The 16,368-nt window shown below is 42.0% G+C and overlaps 1 protein-coding gene across 1 annotated transcript; it reads right to left on the bottom strand.

Annotated features, from left to right (window-relative positions):
- Positions 1–210: 210 nt before the first annotated feature.
- LOC111962957 (uncharacterized) lies at positions 211–12,483 on the bottom strand. Its single transcript, XM_070443280.1, has 7 exons — positions 11,631–12,483; positions 7,966–9,495; positions 7,640–7,728; positions 7,141–7,488; positions 5,919–6,019; positions 1,850–1,949; positions 211–1,651 (listed from the first exon to the last, which is right to left on the bottom strand). The coding sequence occupies exons 2-7, from the start codon at positions 9,421–9,423 to the stop codon at positions 1,522–1,524; spliced, it is 2,226 nt and encodes a 741-aa protein (XP_070299381.1). The 5' UTR covers positions 9,424–9,495; positions 11,631–12,483; the 3' UTR covers positions 211–1,521.
- Positions 12,484–16,368: the final 3,885 nt, after the last annotated feature.

Raw genomic sequence — 16,368 nt, 5'->3', positions numbered from 1 at the left:
GTAGGTAATTAAATCATATGCTATTTAAAGTCGTTAGCAATAAGTTTAAATCAAAGGTTGAATAGCGTATTATACCTAAACGAACCTAAAAGATAAAGTAAATTAGTAAGCAAGCTTAGATGGGGTAGTTCATATTGAAATGGTCATAGGTAGGCTGCACTGCAATTCCGTTGTCTTTATTGTAAACTGCCAAAGTGCTCCATTTATTTTTTCTTATAAATGAAGCCTCTATTCTATTAGCATCAGTGAGCCATATGCAATATCTCCTCAGTCATCGAGTGCACTCATATGGTATTCTGAGAGCTAGACATTCATCCTTGTAAAAGTTCACTCGGGGTTTCAGGCAACTGCTTTTAATGTGAAATCAGAAACCTGTGCAAGAAATGTGCCGAGATTCACAATGTCAAAGAAAATAGGCCACACAACAGATCCCTACAAATCGGGTTTCTCACCAAATTCCCACACTAGATTATGTTTACAGATGTCTCTCCAACAAGCATCAATACAAGGCCAATCTATATCACTTCGCTGCACAGAATATAGATGATAAAGTAGAGAACTTTAAGAGTTGACCTAATCCATCTGACAAACTCTAACTCCCTTAAGTTTGTTAGACAAGAAATCTAAGATGGAACAAAAACTTCAAGCAACCATAACATGACCTCAAATACTCAGGCATATGCTAATAAACAAATGACAGGCCATTAGAGGCAGTAAGTGAAGAGCATCTGGAACAATACATATGGCACCACACCTTGGAAATGATGTAGATCAGTAATGATTTGATTGTCCCTTCAAAGTGTTCCAACTGAACCAAGGGGCTAATCAGAACCAAGTACTAACAAAGTGTTGGATGATTTGTTTATACTTCAACAGCAAGAATGCAACATGGGGAAAGAAATTCAACTGCACAAATAAGAGTTTAGGCAGGGAAATATGCACAATATTCAAAAAGGAGTTCTTTAAAACATTTAAAAAAAGAAGCCTGTGCAAACAAGGTGCCTAGCACAAACTAGGAGTGACAGTACAAAAAGAAAATAAGTGCAGACAGGAGATAGGCAGGCAAAACGATTGGCTGTTACGTTATTTTTGTTCCTTTTCTGTCATCAATGTTATGATTATACTGGATGGTAAGCTGAAAGGAACATAATTTAAATTCAAGTATAACAAAAAAAGAGATAAATCACACGAGAATCCACAATATTAATGTCTCAGACCGATCAAATTGAAAAAAATGAAAAGAAAAACATCTCTGGGCTTCAAGACACTTTAACAATAAACATACAATCTTGAGCGAGGATAAATTAATAAATTTCACAAACAAAAAACAATAAGTGAAAGACATTGTTAAAAGATGAGAGCAGAAGTAGAGGATTAATTCAAGTTTTAACCGTGGTTCTAGGCTTACAATATAAGAGCTCAAATCTCACAGACACCTAATGACCTGAGTGATGTCATTTGCCAAATTTAAAAATGTACTGCCCTATACGTTCCTCTGGTAAGATGCTTTGTTGCTTGGATTTACAGAACCGGACTTCTCTCAAAGATCTGTGGGAGATTGGCAAAGCGCTGGTGGTTCCTGTAGTTCTGGTTCTGCCATTCGTCCAGAGTGTAATTTGTTCTGTCATTTCCAAATCTTCTTTGGTAATTTCTGATGAACAAAAATTTGAAGAAAAAAAAAAACACACATTTTTTCTAGTTTAAAAAAAGCGTATGGGGTAAAGTGAAATCATTACTCAGAAATGAGTATGTGACTGCATTAGAAAAGATGCAATCAATTCTCCAATTAAGACTGAAATGTCCTCTACAGAGGGCAGCAGTAGATAAACAAATATGTAGATGCCTGTACCTGCGGGTGAGATCCGAGGGGTGCTGCCACTGCCTGCCGTTGGTGCCTGGTCCCTGTTCAGCCACATGGTTCATCAGGTTCAGCAGCTCAGTCATCACCCCTGGAGACAAACCCATACAGGTAGCACACACACACTACAAGCTGAACAAGTACTATGAAGAAGAAGATACAGGACAGCAAGAATATACAGCGTCAACGGCACAAAAAACCTGGGAATTATAATGCCATTTGAGGGTCATTACAAGCATTATTCAGAAATCTAGAACAAGTGGCTTCAGATAAGTGTCTGCTAAATGACCATTATTATTTGTATTAATAATATTAMATTAAGCTGGTGTCCATAACAAAAAGGATGTAATCAGGGCACAAAATAGACAATTAAGTAAAAAAAACCTAGCCAGTCAGTGAGCAAGTCCTAATAACTGTATTTCTGCAAAAAAAGTCAAACTATCAATGAAAAATGGAAATCCAAGACAACTTCCTAGTGAGGGTGATTATCCTAGCCCAAGCAGCTCTTAAGATTTGTTACATGTGTGGTAAAGTACAAGCGCCTACACCAGCAAAAAAAAAGATGATGCCCAGAGCTTACCCATGATGTTGCTCAATTGTCAATTTTAGTCAAAGTATGGTATGGTCAATTTTAGTCAAAGTATGGTATATTTGGGCTTGAAGTGGGACATCCGAAGTGGGAACTTTGTGGAAATCCGTGTCAATGACGTGCAAGTGCTTTCTGAATTGCGTGTCAGTTACAGGGCTGGCTTTAGTTAATTTGGAACCACCTACAGTACCAGTCAAAAGTTTGGACACACCTACTCATTCAAGGGTTTTTCTTTAAAATTGTACTATTTTCTACATTGTAGAATAAGTGAAGCCATCAACATTATGAAAAATCAAACATGGAATTATGTAGTAAACAAAAATGTTAATCTAAATATATTTTATATTCTTCAAAGTAGCCACGCAAAATCAATCAAATAAATGCTTCAGAGTTCAAGTAACAGACATCTCAACATCAACTGTTCAGAGGAGACTGAATCAAATCAAATTTTATTAGTCACATGCGCCAAATACAACATGTGTAGACCTTACAGTGAAACGCTTACTTACGAGCCCCTAATTGACAGTGCAGTTTCAAAAAATACAGATAAGAGATAAAAGTAACAAGTAATTAAAGAGCAGCAGTAAAAAAAAWTACAATATATAAAGGGGGGTGCCGGTACAGAGTCAATGTGCAGGGCACTGGTTAGTTGAGGAAGTATGTACATGTAGGTAGAGTTAATTAAAGTGACTATACATAGATGACAACAGGCAGTGGCAGTGGTGTGGAGGAGCAATGCAAACAGACTGGGTAGCCATTTGACTAGATGTTCAGGAGTCTTATGGCTTGGGGGTAGAAGCTGTTTAAAAGCCTCTTGGACCTAGAGTCAGGCCTTCATGGTAGAATTGCTGCAAAGAAACCAATACTAAAGGACACCAATAAGAAGAAGAGACTTGCTTGGGCAAAGAAACACGAGCAATGGACATTAGACCGGTGGAAACTTGTCCTTTGGTCTAGAGTCCAAATTGGACATTTTTGGTTCCAACTGCCGTGTCTTTGTGAGACGCGGTGTGGGTGAACGGATGATCTCCGCATGTGTATTTCCCACCGTAAAGCATGGAGGAGGTGGTGTTATGCTGTGCGTGTGCTTTGCTGGTGACACTGTCTGTGATTTATTTAGAATTCAAGGCACACTTAACCAGCATGGTTACCACAGCATTCTGCAGCGATACACCATCCCATCTGGTTTGGGCTTAGTGGGACTATCATTTGTTTTTCAACAGGACAATGACCCAACACATCTCCAGGCTGTGTAAAGGCTATTTTACCAAGAAGGAGAGTGATGGAGTGCTGCATCCCACAATCCCCCGACCTCAACCAAATTGAGATGGTTTGGGATGAGTCAGACTGCAGAGTGAAGGAAAAGCAGCCAACAATTGCACAGCCTATGTGGGAACTCCTTCAAGACTGTTGGAAAAGGATTCCAGGTGAAGCTGGTTGAGAGAAAGCTTTGCACGCTCTTGGCAGTCATCAAGGAAAAGGGTGGCTATTTGAAGAATCTCAAATAGAAAATATATTGATTTATTATTGTTATGTAATTCTGTTACTTTTAATATTTTCTTAACTAAATAAAATAACTATTTCTTGAACTGCACTGTTGGTTAAGGGCTTGTAAGTAAGCATTGTGCATTCGGCGCATGTGACAAATCAAATTTGATAAGTCTCTGAATTTCCTTGAGTGGCCCAGCCAGAGCCCAGACTTGAACCCGATCAAACATCTCTGGAGACCTGAAAACAGCTGTGCAGCGACGCTCCCCATCCAACCTGACAGAGCTCGAGAGGATCTGCAGAGACGAARGGGAGAAACTCCCCAAATACAAGTTGAGTGGGGAGAAGAAGTATTTGATACACTGCCGATTTTGCAGGTTTTCCTACTTACAAAGCATGTAGAGGTCTGTAATTTTTTATCATAGGTACACTTCAACTGTGAGAGACGGAATCTAAAACAAGAATCCAGAAAATCACATTGTATGATTTTTAAGTCAATACGGACTTTCAGCTCCTTCCAAAGATTATCTATTGGGTTCAGGTCTGGAGACTGGCTAGGCCACTCCAGGATCTTGAGATGCTTCTTACGGAGCCACTCCTTAGTTGCCCTGGCTGTGTGTTTTGGGTCGTTGTCATGCTGGAAGACCCAGCCACGACCCATCTTCAATGCTCTTACTGAGGGAAGGAGGTTGTTGGCCTAGATCTCGCGATACATGGCCCCATCCATCCTCCCCTCAATACGGTGCAGTCGTCCTGTCCCCTTTGCAGAAAAGCATCCCCAAAGAATGATGTTTCCACCTCCATGCTTCACGGTTGGGATGGTGTTCTTGGGGTTGTACTCATACTTCTTCTTCCTCCAAACACGGCGAGTGGAGTTAGACCAAAAAGCTCTATTTTTGTCTCATCAGACCACATGACCTTCTCCCATTCCTCCTCTGGATCCATCCAGAGGGTTCATTGGGCAAACTTCAGACGGGCCTGGACATCGCTGGCTTGAGCAGGGGACCTTGCGTGCGCTGCAAGATTTTTAATCTATGACGGCGCGTAGTGTGTTACTAATGGTTTTCTTTGAGACTTGGGTCCCAGCTCTCTTCAGGTCATTGACCAGGTCCTGCCGTGTAGTTCTGGCTGATCCCTCACCTTCCTCATGATCATTGATTGCCCCACGAGGTGAGATCTTGCATGGAGCCCCAGACGAGGGTTGATTGACCGTCATCTTGAACTTCTTCCATTTTCTAATAATTGTGCCAACAGTCGTTGCCTTCTCACCAAGCTGCTTGCCTATTGTCCTGTAGCCCATCCCAGCCTTGTGCAGGTCTACAATTTTACCCCTGATGTCCTTACACAGCTCTCTGGTCTTGGCCATTGTGGAGAGGTTGGAGTCTGTTTGATTGAGTGTGTGGACAGGTGTCTTTTATACAGGTAACGAGTGGAGAACAGGAGGGCTTCTTAAAGAAAAACTAACAGGTCTGTGAGAGACGGAATTCTTAGTGGTTGGTAGGTGATCAAATACTTATGTCATGCAATAAAATGCAAATTAATTACTTAAAGATCATACAATGTGATTTTTGGTATTTTTGTTTTAGATTCCGTCTCTCACAGTTGAAGTGTACCTATGATAAATTACAGACAGTAGGAAAACCTGCAAAATCGGCAGTGCACTGCACAACAAAATTCATAGGTAGTTTAGGATTCAAGGTTATTAGGACTGGCATGAATTAAGTCTGACTTAGAACGGGATTTCACACAAAGCCTTACACATCATTACAGCCAACCACAGAGGATTCACGACAAAATAAGATAAGGACTTGGTGTGGAAATGGGGTAAGGTTTTGGGGCGATAAATAGACTTCAAGAGAACAAGAAATTAGTCTAAATAACTTATTTGTTGGGAAAACAAGAACATTTCATTAAACTCACCAATTGAAGCACCCGGTTAGCACCAGACTCCCAACATCCCAAATAATGAGATATACCTCTTACCTTCTCCTGCACCAATGTTCTCCCTTATGTGTCTGGTGACTGAGTCCACATAGAGCCACTTCTCACGCTGCCAGTCCTCCTCCCTGTCATAGACCACTGGCCTGGAAAAGACATCCACCCAATTAAAACACTCAAGAAATCTATTCTGCTTCCTTCCACTCTCACAAGACCTCAGATCTGACAGAATTGAATAAGTAATGCTTTATTGATGCTTTGACCATTCAAGTCATGTAAAAGCATTGATTAAATAAAGATGCATTTGTGAAGTGGTTGAGTGGGAGAATAACCAGACCGTCTGTCTACATTCAGAGAAGAAAAATAAACCAGTCTCTCTGGAAATAATACCAGTCAGCAGGGCCTGAAGCTCACTTTCTGGTCCAACAGCCACTATGGCATGTAGATTTTAAAATTTACCCACCACTCAGATTTTTTTTTACCAACCAAAATATTTTTGTCTGATAGAATTACACCGACACAAAAAAAGGGATGAGCATCCTTTGTCATGTTTCTAAATCAATAATTGTATTACTAGTAAGATGTAATGAGGTATAGTGTTTAATTTTATCTTTTGTGACCAAGTCTTTAAACCAAAATATCAGATGAGACAAAAATGTTCACCTGCCCCTTTCAGGGCGGGAGGTTACTGTGGTAATGCCAGTTGAGTCATGTTTGTGCCTGTGAGATTGAGTCTGACTAGTAGCCAACTTCTTCTCTTCCCTAGCAGTTGAAACTCAAACATTGAAAAACAACCTAGCTTGTGAACAAAACAAAGTAAATAGCCATGAAACACAAGGACAGTTTCACTTGTCAACTTTCGTTATGCCTATGCGTAGCACTTCTAAAAACGAATCTTTCACGTCAGCACAGCCCCCAGCCTGGCAATGTTGCTGCGCGAGGTGGGATAGGCTATAGGATTAATATTTCTTTGACTTTGTGCAATTCATTTACCAACTATGAAACAAAAAACGGCAGAAATACTGCTGATGCATTTATTTTGCTATAAATCATACTATTTTAATTCATAAATGCAAGTGAAATGCTAGCACTGTGGAGCCTTGACCACCCGCCAACATGGCTGGTGAAATTGACATCTTACTGCCAATGCCAAAATCTGCCCGCATTTGGCGGGTGTTCATTTTAGGCCCTGCCAGATAGGGAAGAAAATCATCAAATTGCTCCCTCTAGGGGAGATTTAGAAAACATCAAGGACTCTGAAATGTACCTTGGTGCAGTTTTCTGGACAGGTCTTGTATTGACCACTTTCTGGTCAGACGAAGTTGAAGCTGCCTGGACAGGTTTTATCTTCGTCACTTTCTGCCCAAGCGATAGGTTTATGGACAATTGTGTTCTTGATAATGTTCTGTCCAGGTGAAGATTTCTGGACAGGTCTTGTATTGACCACTTTCTGGTCAGACGAAGTTGAAGCTGCCTGGAAGGTTTTATCTTCGTCACTTTCTGCCCAAGCGAAGGTTTATGGACAATTGTGTTCTTGATAATGTTCTGTCCAGGTGAAGATTTCTGGACAGTTCTTGTATTGACCACTTTCTGGTCAGACGAAGTTGAATGCTGCCTGGACAGGTTTTATCTTCGTCACTTTCTGCCCAAGCGAAGGTTTATGGACAATTGTGTTCTTGATAATGTTCTGTCCAGGTGAAGGTTTCTGGACAGGTCTTGTTGTTGTCTTGACAACATTCTTCTCCGGAGAAGGTTTCTGCACAGACCGGGTCTCAGACACTTTCTGCTCAGGCGGCGTTGAGGGTTGGCTGCTGCTGCTCTGCTGCACGCTGGGAACCACCAATACTGACCTCACCTGGACACGGCAGAAAGGTCTTACAGCAATATGACCAGAGAAATCCACACAAGCACTATACAGTCACAACCAAATCTAAGCTATCCTAACAGTTGAAGCAGGCAAAACAAATACATTTCTAAATATGGCTATATGGACACAAAATACAGGATTTTTTTTTGTTAATGATGAAATATGATTGATTTAACTAAACAGCTACATTAAGAAAACAAAAAAGTAATCGTTCGGACCGCTTACCTGGACTTGGAGAGGAAAGGCGTTCTCGTACCTGGTCTCCACGGTTACCTCTTCGGCCAGGAGTGTGACCTGGCACTCCTGAACTGAATCAAGCCCACCCCCCCGCCCCTCCACCACATTTCCCTCACAACCCGCATTGAACTCCACTGGGGCAATGTGACACAATGAGGACTCCAGTATCGGGGCACCGATACTCCAATCGTCCTCTGCCGTGCCCTCCAAGCCCTCATCTGCACCCTCCACTGGGACCAGAGGTGCCCCATATAACCCATAAGCTACATCCTCCGAAGTGAAAGAGTAGTGCGGCTGGCAAACCATAGCCTGGTCCCCATTGGGATCAAGGAACCCTGGAGGACATGGAGGCTCCCCCTCATCTGACACAGCCACCTGCAGCCTCTGCATCACCTCCCTCCCCCTAAACAAAGGGCTGGACGAGATGCGGGGCTGCAGGGGTGGCACAGCCTGAGACACATCCTTTCCTGCTTTAAGTGCCTCAAGGTAGGACCTGGAGAAAAAATCCTCAATGCTTCCAACCTCCTCTTCCTCCTGATGGTTTTTCTCCTCATTGCCCTCTTTACCCCTTTCTCCTTCTCCCACCATCTTCTCTCCTTTCCCCTCCTCCCTCTCTCCTACGTCATATCCCTCCCTTGAAACCTGGTCCTGTGTTGGACTATGAGCTAAGAAAGGCTTAGTTTGCTGGGTGTCGCCGTCACTGGGGTTACGGGTGCGGTCGTCGTAAAAACTTTTACAGCTATCGACAAAGGCTTCAATGCCCTCATCGCTCTCCCTGTCGCTGTCAATGGGGCTCAGGCACATGATGTCGTCAACGTCAAAGTCAAAAACAGGACCAAGGTCCATCGAGACTTTCTCAGGCTCATGGCTCAGGGTCTCAGACCAGGCCTCAGACTCGTTTGATACGGGGCCGCCTGGAGCTGCAGCACCACCTTGTCTACTTCCAGCCTCTCCTGCTTGGCCACACTGGATATGATCAGAGTTTGGCACACATATCACAGCTTCTGATGTACCTTTATCTTTGACTGTATTTTCAACACTAGATGGCACTTTTTGGAGGTCAGTGGTGGGGGAGACAGTGGCTACATCTGGAAGGGTGTTACATGAAACTACAACACAAGCCAGGTCTGGGGAGATGGCCTTAGGACTGCAGGGCTTTTTGTACTTAGTCTCGTACGTGTCATCAAGGCAGGAGTCATCCAATCGCCTCTTGTGTCTTGTAGGGGCATTGCTGTTCACAATCTCTATTTTCAAGTTGCAGAATGGATTGGATGAATTCCATGACTGGTTAGTGCCGCTAGGACTAACCCTACCGTTTTCACAAGTTATCATTCTAGAATAAAGAGAGAGCGGTCTCAAGTGCCCAAAACTCTTATTATCTCCTCTTGGTTTTGCACTACTTAGCCTATGAAATATTGTCTTCAGAGGCTGGTTAGGCCTCTCCATTGCCCCTGATACAGTGGTCAACCAGCTGGGGCTAAACAGATACCAGGATCAGGAACTCTTCTAGAACGTTTCCTAAGGGTAGAAAAAAATATATTTCTACAACTATTTTGCCTCAATTCCAATTCAGACCCTCTCTGAGCTACAGTTGTGAAGCAGGAAAGAATAACTAAGCACTTCTGGATCACAGATTTTTGGAATCCTTCAGAATAAGAGTCACGTCCTGTACACTTGGTAAAAACAACAAAAGCATAAAATGCAACATGTAAAGTGTTAGTCCCATGTTTCATGAGTTGAAATTAAAGACCCCAGAAATGTTCCATCTGCACAAAAAGCTTTTTTCTCTCAAATTCTAAGCACAAATGTATTTACATCCCTGTTAGTGTTTGTCAAGATAATCCATCAACCTGACAGGTGAGGCATATCAAGAAGCTGATTAAACAGCATGATCATTACACAGGTGCACCTTGTCCTGGGGACAATAAAAGGCCACTCTAAAATGTGCAGTTGTGTCAGGCAACACATTGTCAGATGTTTCAAGTTGAGGGAGTGTGCAATTGGCATGCTGACTGCAGGAATATCCACCATAGCTGTTGCCAAAGAATTAGGCCTGACCCCAATTAGTCGACGGATCGATTATTTGGTCGTTAGGCTATTGGTTGACCGAYATTGTTTTAGTCGAGGAGTAACATACATATACAGTGCCTTCGGGAAGTATTCCCAACTACTTTACTTTTTCCACATTGTTACGTTACAGCCTTATTCTAAATGTATATTTAAAAAATAATAATTGGTCACCAATCTACACACAATACACCATAATGACAAAGCGAAAACAGGTTTCTAGAAATTTTGCAATTGTATTAAAAATAAAAACAAAAATACCTTATTTACATACCCTTTGCTATGAGACTCGAAATTGAGCTCAGGTATATCTGGTTTCCATTGATCATCCTTGAGATGTTTCTACAACTTGATTGGAGTCCACCTGTGAGGTTGAAGGAATTGCCCGTAGAGCTCCGAGACAGGATTGTGTCAAGGCACAGATCTGGGGAAGGGTACCAAAAAATGTCTGCAGCATTGCCAAGCGTCACATCTGGAGGAAACCTGGCACCATCCCTACGGTGAAGCATGGTGGTGGTAGCATCATGCTGTGGGGATGTTTTTCAGCGGCAGGGACTGGGAGACTAGTCAGGATCGAGGCAAAGATGCACAGAGCAAAGTACAGAGAGATCCTTGATGAAAACCTGCTCCAGAGCACTCAGGACCTCAGACTGGGGCGAAGGTTCACTTTCCAACAGAACAACGACCCAAAGCACACAGCCATGACAAGCAGGAGTGGCTTTGGGACAAGTCTCTGATTGTCCTTGAGTGGCCCAGCCAGAGCCCGGACTTGAACCCAATCGAACATCTCTGGAGAGACCTGAAAATAGCTGTGCAGCGACACTCCCCATCCAACCTGAGAGTAGGGAATGGGAGAAACTCCCCAAATACAGGTGCGCCAAGCTTGTAGCGTAATACCCAAGAAGACTCGAGGCTGTAATCGCTGCCAAAGGTGCTTCAAGAAAGTACTGAGTAAAGGTTCTGAATACTTATGTAAATGTGATATTTCAGTTTTTGTAAAAAAAATAATAATATGCACACAGTTCTAAAAAACAGTTTTTGCTTTGTCATTATGGGGTAGTGTGTAGATTTCTGAGGGGGGAAACGATTTAATCAATTTTAGAATAAAGCTGTAATGTAACAAATACACTTTTTTTGGTTACTACATGATTCCATGTGTTATGAAAGAAGTGAGAAAGAAGTTTTGCTTTATTTCATAACAATCATGTACGAGATTGGTATATTTTTTCATTGTCTTTTGTTTGGAGTGCTCTATGTGAGTATGTGTCTGGTTTCTCTGTCCTGATAATGTTGAGGGAGCGCAGGTATAGAAGAACCTGGCCTGCTGCGCAGGAAATGTACGAAAGTGTTTTTTTTTAACATCCATTTCAAATTATATATTAAATCTATAGTTCCTCAAAGGTTTTAGGCAAAATAACCCCATCAAAACAATAAGCTCCTTGGAAGAGGTAATGTCAGGCCTATTGGACCAAAATCAATGATAGTCTATTGCATAGACAATAGAACGAAAATTAACTGAACTTTTAAGCGATCTGATTTTTTGTTTCTAAATAATTTGCAACAATGATACTTAGCTAGCTACCCACCTCGTTCCTTTCTGTTAGCATGTAGTACACCATCATGTTTCGGGAGGCGTGTCTTCTCAGATTCCACAATGACTCTTTAGTTGTGGACACTACATCACCGCACTCCCTCGCTTGCTCTTTATAAATCAAATTGATTTTGCCCGTTTCTTTATGAAAATATTATGAAAAAAGCCTTTGGGCAACTTGCTCCACGCTTCAGTCAAATTGGGCACCCGCAATTCCTCGCTCCGCTCACATACTCTAGGCCCAGTCTGATGACCTGGAACATGCCGCACCACCCTTTGAAGCTTCTCCAGTTATAGATGCACTTCAGACCCTGTCCTAACCCAAGATGTACTCTTAAGGAGCCGAACGTTACAGTTAGCCTAAGGACCGTGTGTTATTTTTTGAGGTAGACTGGCTCTGTCAGAACACCATCTAAACGTGACTAGATTATCGATATGATACGGTTCTAGAAACACAAATGCATACTTACTGTATACTGTTAAACATGCAGTTGGCTAACCTCACAAAATTACCATTATGTTGATTTTTCTACTAACGTTAACTAGCCAATTTACTGTAGTTCGCTAGGAAATGCGATTCATCACGACACATCTCACACAAAAACATGTGTTAGCTAACTAACTCAAGTTGGCATATTTCGTCTCATTCACTGTTATGTGAAGGAGCCATGCTTCAATAATGATCTTAGATAGGTATTGTTTTACGTAAGTTAAAGTTTTAAAAACATGCTAACGTTAACCGTTGACAAAGATACCGACAGCTAGCTAACAACGTTAGCGCGTCGCTTCCCCCTCATCAGAAAAATGTTTATCGGGTCCAACACAAGAGTTTGATAGTTGGTTGTATAACTAGCTAACTGAACAGTAGCTAATGTTCATAAACTCACCACTTGTATTGTTGTCAAATCAGCCACTGCACAGCCAAAACCACTTGTGGTAATTGGCGCCTCAATTTAGCAGGGTGAGATGCACGCGGTGGAATCCACAATGACACATGTCTATTGCCGCGTTCAAAACAACTGGGAACTCTGAAATTACGAGGTTACATTACATCATGACGTCAGTGATCTTCAGCTCGGAAAGTCAGAGCTCTAGAAAGAGCCCCGAGTTGGAATTCCGAGTTGAATGACCGTTCAAATCGATTTTTCCCAGTCGGAAAAGGAATAAATACCATTATAAATGAGACTCAAACAGAATTTATGAAGGGCCGTCACATAAACTCTAACATTCGTTTAGTCTTGGACCTTAATATAGATTATTCAGATGCTATTGACTCAGATGCGGTTGTCCTATTTTTGGACTTCTGTAAAGCCTTTGACACAATTAAACATGAATTTATCTTTAGGTCTCTTAAACTTTTTGGATTTGGTGAAAATTTTATGAAAGTAATTCGCATGTTTTACAAAGATATAAATAACCCTGTGCTACTAAAACGTAATACTTCCAAAAGATTCGGTATCAACAGAAGTGTACGACAGGGATGCCCAATTTCGCCATTTCTATTCATTTTGGTTGTGGAACTTCTATCTCTAGATATTCTGAATAATGCAAATTTGAATGGCTTAACCATTTTTAACAAAGAAATCCAAATTTCCCAACTGGCTGATGATACTACTCTTTTCTTAAGAGACAAAGACCAGGTCACCCATGCCCTTAATGCTATAACTGCATTTTCTATTGCATCAGGATTAGTACTGAATGTTTCTAAATGTGAAATCTTATGTTTATTTGACTCTGATGATAAAGAAATAGAAAATATTCCTGTAAAGAACTGTGTTAAATATTTAGGAATATATCTGTCAAAAAAACACTAAGTCAGACAACATTTGAATTTCTCTCCTAAAATTAAGAGAACTAAAAATATATGTAATAATTGGCTACAAAGAGATCTTTCTATACTTTGGAGAGTACTTCTGTCCAAGGCAGAGGGACTCTCTCGTTTTGTGTACCCCTCATTATCGTTATGTGTAAATCCTGCTACTTGTAAAGAGATCAATAAGACCTTTCTTGACTTCATCTGGAAAAATAAATCTCACTAACTAAAAAAATCTGGCGGTCTAGAAGTGCTGGATTTTGTTGACATAAATAACACTTTCAAGATAAACTGGTTGAAAAAATGTTTGATCAATACTGATTCAATATGGTATTTCATTCCAAATAATTTGTTTAATAAACTGCGCCACCCGGGAGGCCCCTAACAAGATCTCTCAAGTAAGCCCACGCCTTCCAATCTGAGTTCTGGATAAACTTTGTGATCATTACCAAAGCCAAGATGAGTTTTCATTAGTGTAGTTAGACCACTGGGAACGGCTTTGATCACATAAATAAACTCTCTGAAAGGTATTGGAAACTCTTTCAATGTTATAAATTGTTCATATGTGAGAATATTACCCTTGTTGTCGAAAATATCAAGAACAAAGTCAATATTCCTCTCATGCCAGCTGGGGTAGAACAATGACTTATTCCTTATAGTTATGTCTGAATTATTCCACAAAAGAGTTTTATGTGGGGAAAAATAGTGCAGGAAACATATGTTCCATGCCATTAAAGTATGTTTGAGTATTTTCTTGTTAATACCAGTTTTGTTTTGTTAGACATGTTTGACAAGCAATCAAGCAATGTAAGTTGATTTTTGTATTATGAATAATACATAAAAAWAAAAAAAACTAGTCACAGAAGAAGAAAAAAGGACCTCTCGAAAGAGCCCTGAGTTGGAATTCCGAGTTGGATGACCGTTCAAATCGATTTTTCCCAGTCGGCGCTCAAATTTTTTCGAGTTCCCAGTTGTTTTCAACGCGCCAATTATTCTTGCATTCATCCGGCTCTGGTAAATACAACCGCTGCCTTCATTGATTACATCTCGTAATGTTGTTATTAGCTGTGTAGCAAATGTCTCGTGAGTTCTGAGCAGCACAGCAGCCAAACGGAGCAGTTGTTATGGCTACTCACACGCAGAGCGGCTGAATCGCATTAGTGGAAACCATGACTGTTCTCAGGGCACATCTGCCGACTTTTCGTAGCAGGTTAGGAGAATTTACGTGGCAGGTTAGGATAAATAGGTTAAGGTTAGCTACAGTTGTAACCGACCGGACTCGAACATAAACTCAGCAAAAAAATAAACGTCCCTTTTTCAGGACACTGTCTTTCAAAGATGATTCATCAAAATCCAAACAGATCTTCATTGTAAAGGGTTTAAACACTGTTTTCCATGCTTGTTCAATGAACCATAAACAATTAATGAACATGCGAGGCCTTTCTACTTACTCTGAAAACACCAAAAGAAAGATGCCCAGGGTCCCTGCTTATCTGCGTGAACGTGCCTTAGGCATGCTGCAAGGAGGCATGAGAACTGCAGATGTGGCCAGGTCAATAAATTGAGATGTCCGTACTGTGAGACGCCTAAGACAGCGCTACAGGGAGACAGGATGGACAGCTGATCATCCTCACAGTGGCAGACCACGTGTAACAACACCTCCACAGGATCGGTACATCCGAACATCACACCTGCGGGACAGGTACAGGATGGCAATAACAATTGCTCGAGTTACACCAGGAACGCACAATCCCTCCATCAGTGATCAGACTGTCCGCAATAGGCTGAGAGGCTGGACTGAGGGCTTGTAGGCCTGTTGTAAGGCAGGTCCTCTCCAGACATCACCGGCAACAACGTCGCCTATGGGCACAAACCCACCGTCGCTGGACCAGACAGGACTGGCAAAAAGTGCTCTCCACTGACGAGTCGCGGTTTTGTCTCACCAGGGGTGATGGTCGGATTTGCGTTTATCGTCGAAGGAATGAGCGTTACACCGAGGCCTGTACTCTGGAGCGGGATCGAGGTGAAGGGTCCGTCATGGTCTGGGGCGGTGTGTCACAGCATCATCGGACTGAGCTTCTTGTCATTGCAGGCAATCTCAACGCTGTGGTACTCTTCCTGCAGGCTCATCCTGACATGACCCTCCAGCATGACAATGCCACCAGCCATACTGCTCGTTCTGTGCGTGATTTCCTGCAAGACAGGAATGTCAGTGTTCTGCCATGGCCAGCAGAGTCCGGATCTCAAACCCATTGAACGTCTGGGACCTGTTGGATCGGAGGGTGAGGGCTAGGGCCATTCCCCCCCAGAAATGTCTGGGAACTTGCAGGTGCCTTGGTGGAAGAGTGGGGTAACATCTCACAGCAATAACTGGCAAATCTGGTGCAGTCCATGAGGAGGCGATGCACTGCAGTACTTAATGCAGCTGGTGGCCACACCAGATACCGACTGTTACATTTGATTTTGACACCCCCTCCCTTTGTTAAGGGACACATTATTACATTTCTGTTAGTCACAATTCTGTGGAACTTGTTCAGTTTATGTCTCAGTTGTTGAATCTTGTTGTGTTCATACAAATATTTGCACATGTTAAGTTTGCTGAAAATAAATGCAGATGGCAGTGAGAAGACGTTTCTTTTTTTGCTGAGTTTATCTAGCTAGCTAGCTACAATCAGGCGTGGTTTCTAATGCGATGCTGCCGCAGAGCGGGGACAGACAGACTAGCAGCTAATGAAGGAAATTATTTCTGATTTCTGCGCGTAAAAATGAGTACGGGCCGAGAGTAAATTGTATAGGGATGGGGCAGGAACGTTCCGGGTTTATATAACTGTTGCATGATCAGGACCGTACGGGGGAACATTTGACAGGACAAGACGCGGCATGAATTAATGTTAACCCCCGTGTCAACCTCTAGTGTGTA

The sequence above is a fragment of the Salvelinus sp. IW2-2015 genome, linkage group LG4q.2, assembly GCF_002910315.2.
Source record: "Salvelinus sp. IW2-2015 linkage group LG4q.2, ASM291031v2, whole genome shotgun sequence".
NCBI classification, from domain to species: Eukaryota; Metazoa; Chordata; class Actinopteri; order Salmoniformes; family Salmonidae; genus Salvelinus; species Salvelinus sp. IW2-2015.
Note: the sequence above shows the minus strand (reverse complement) of the source record. Positions and strands in the feature narration are given on the sequence as shown.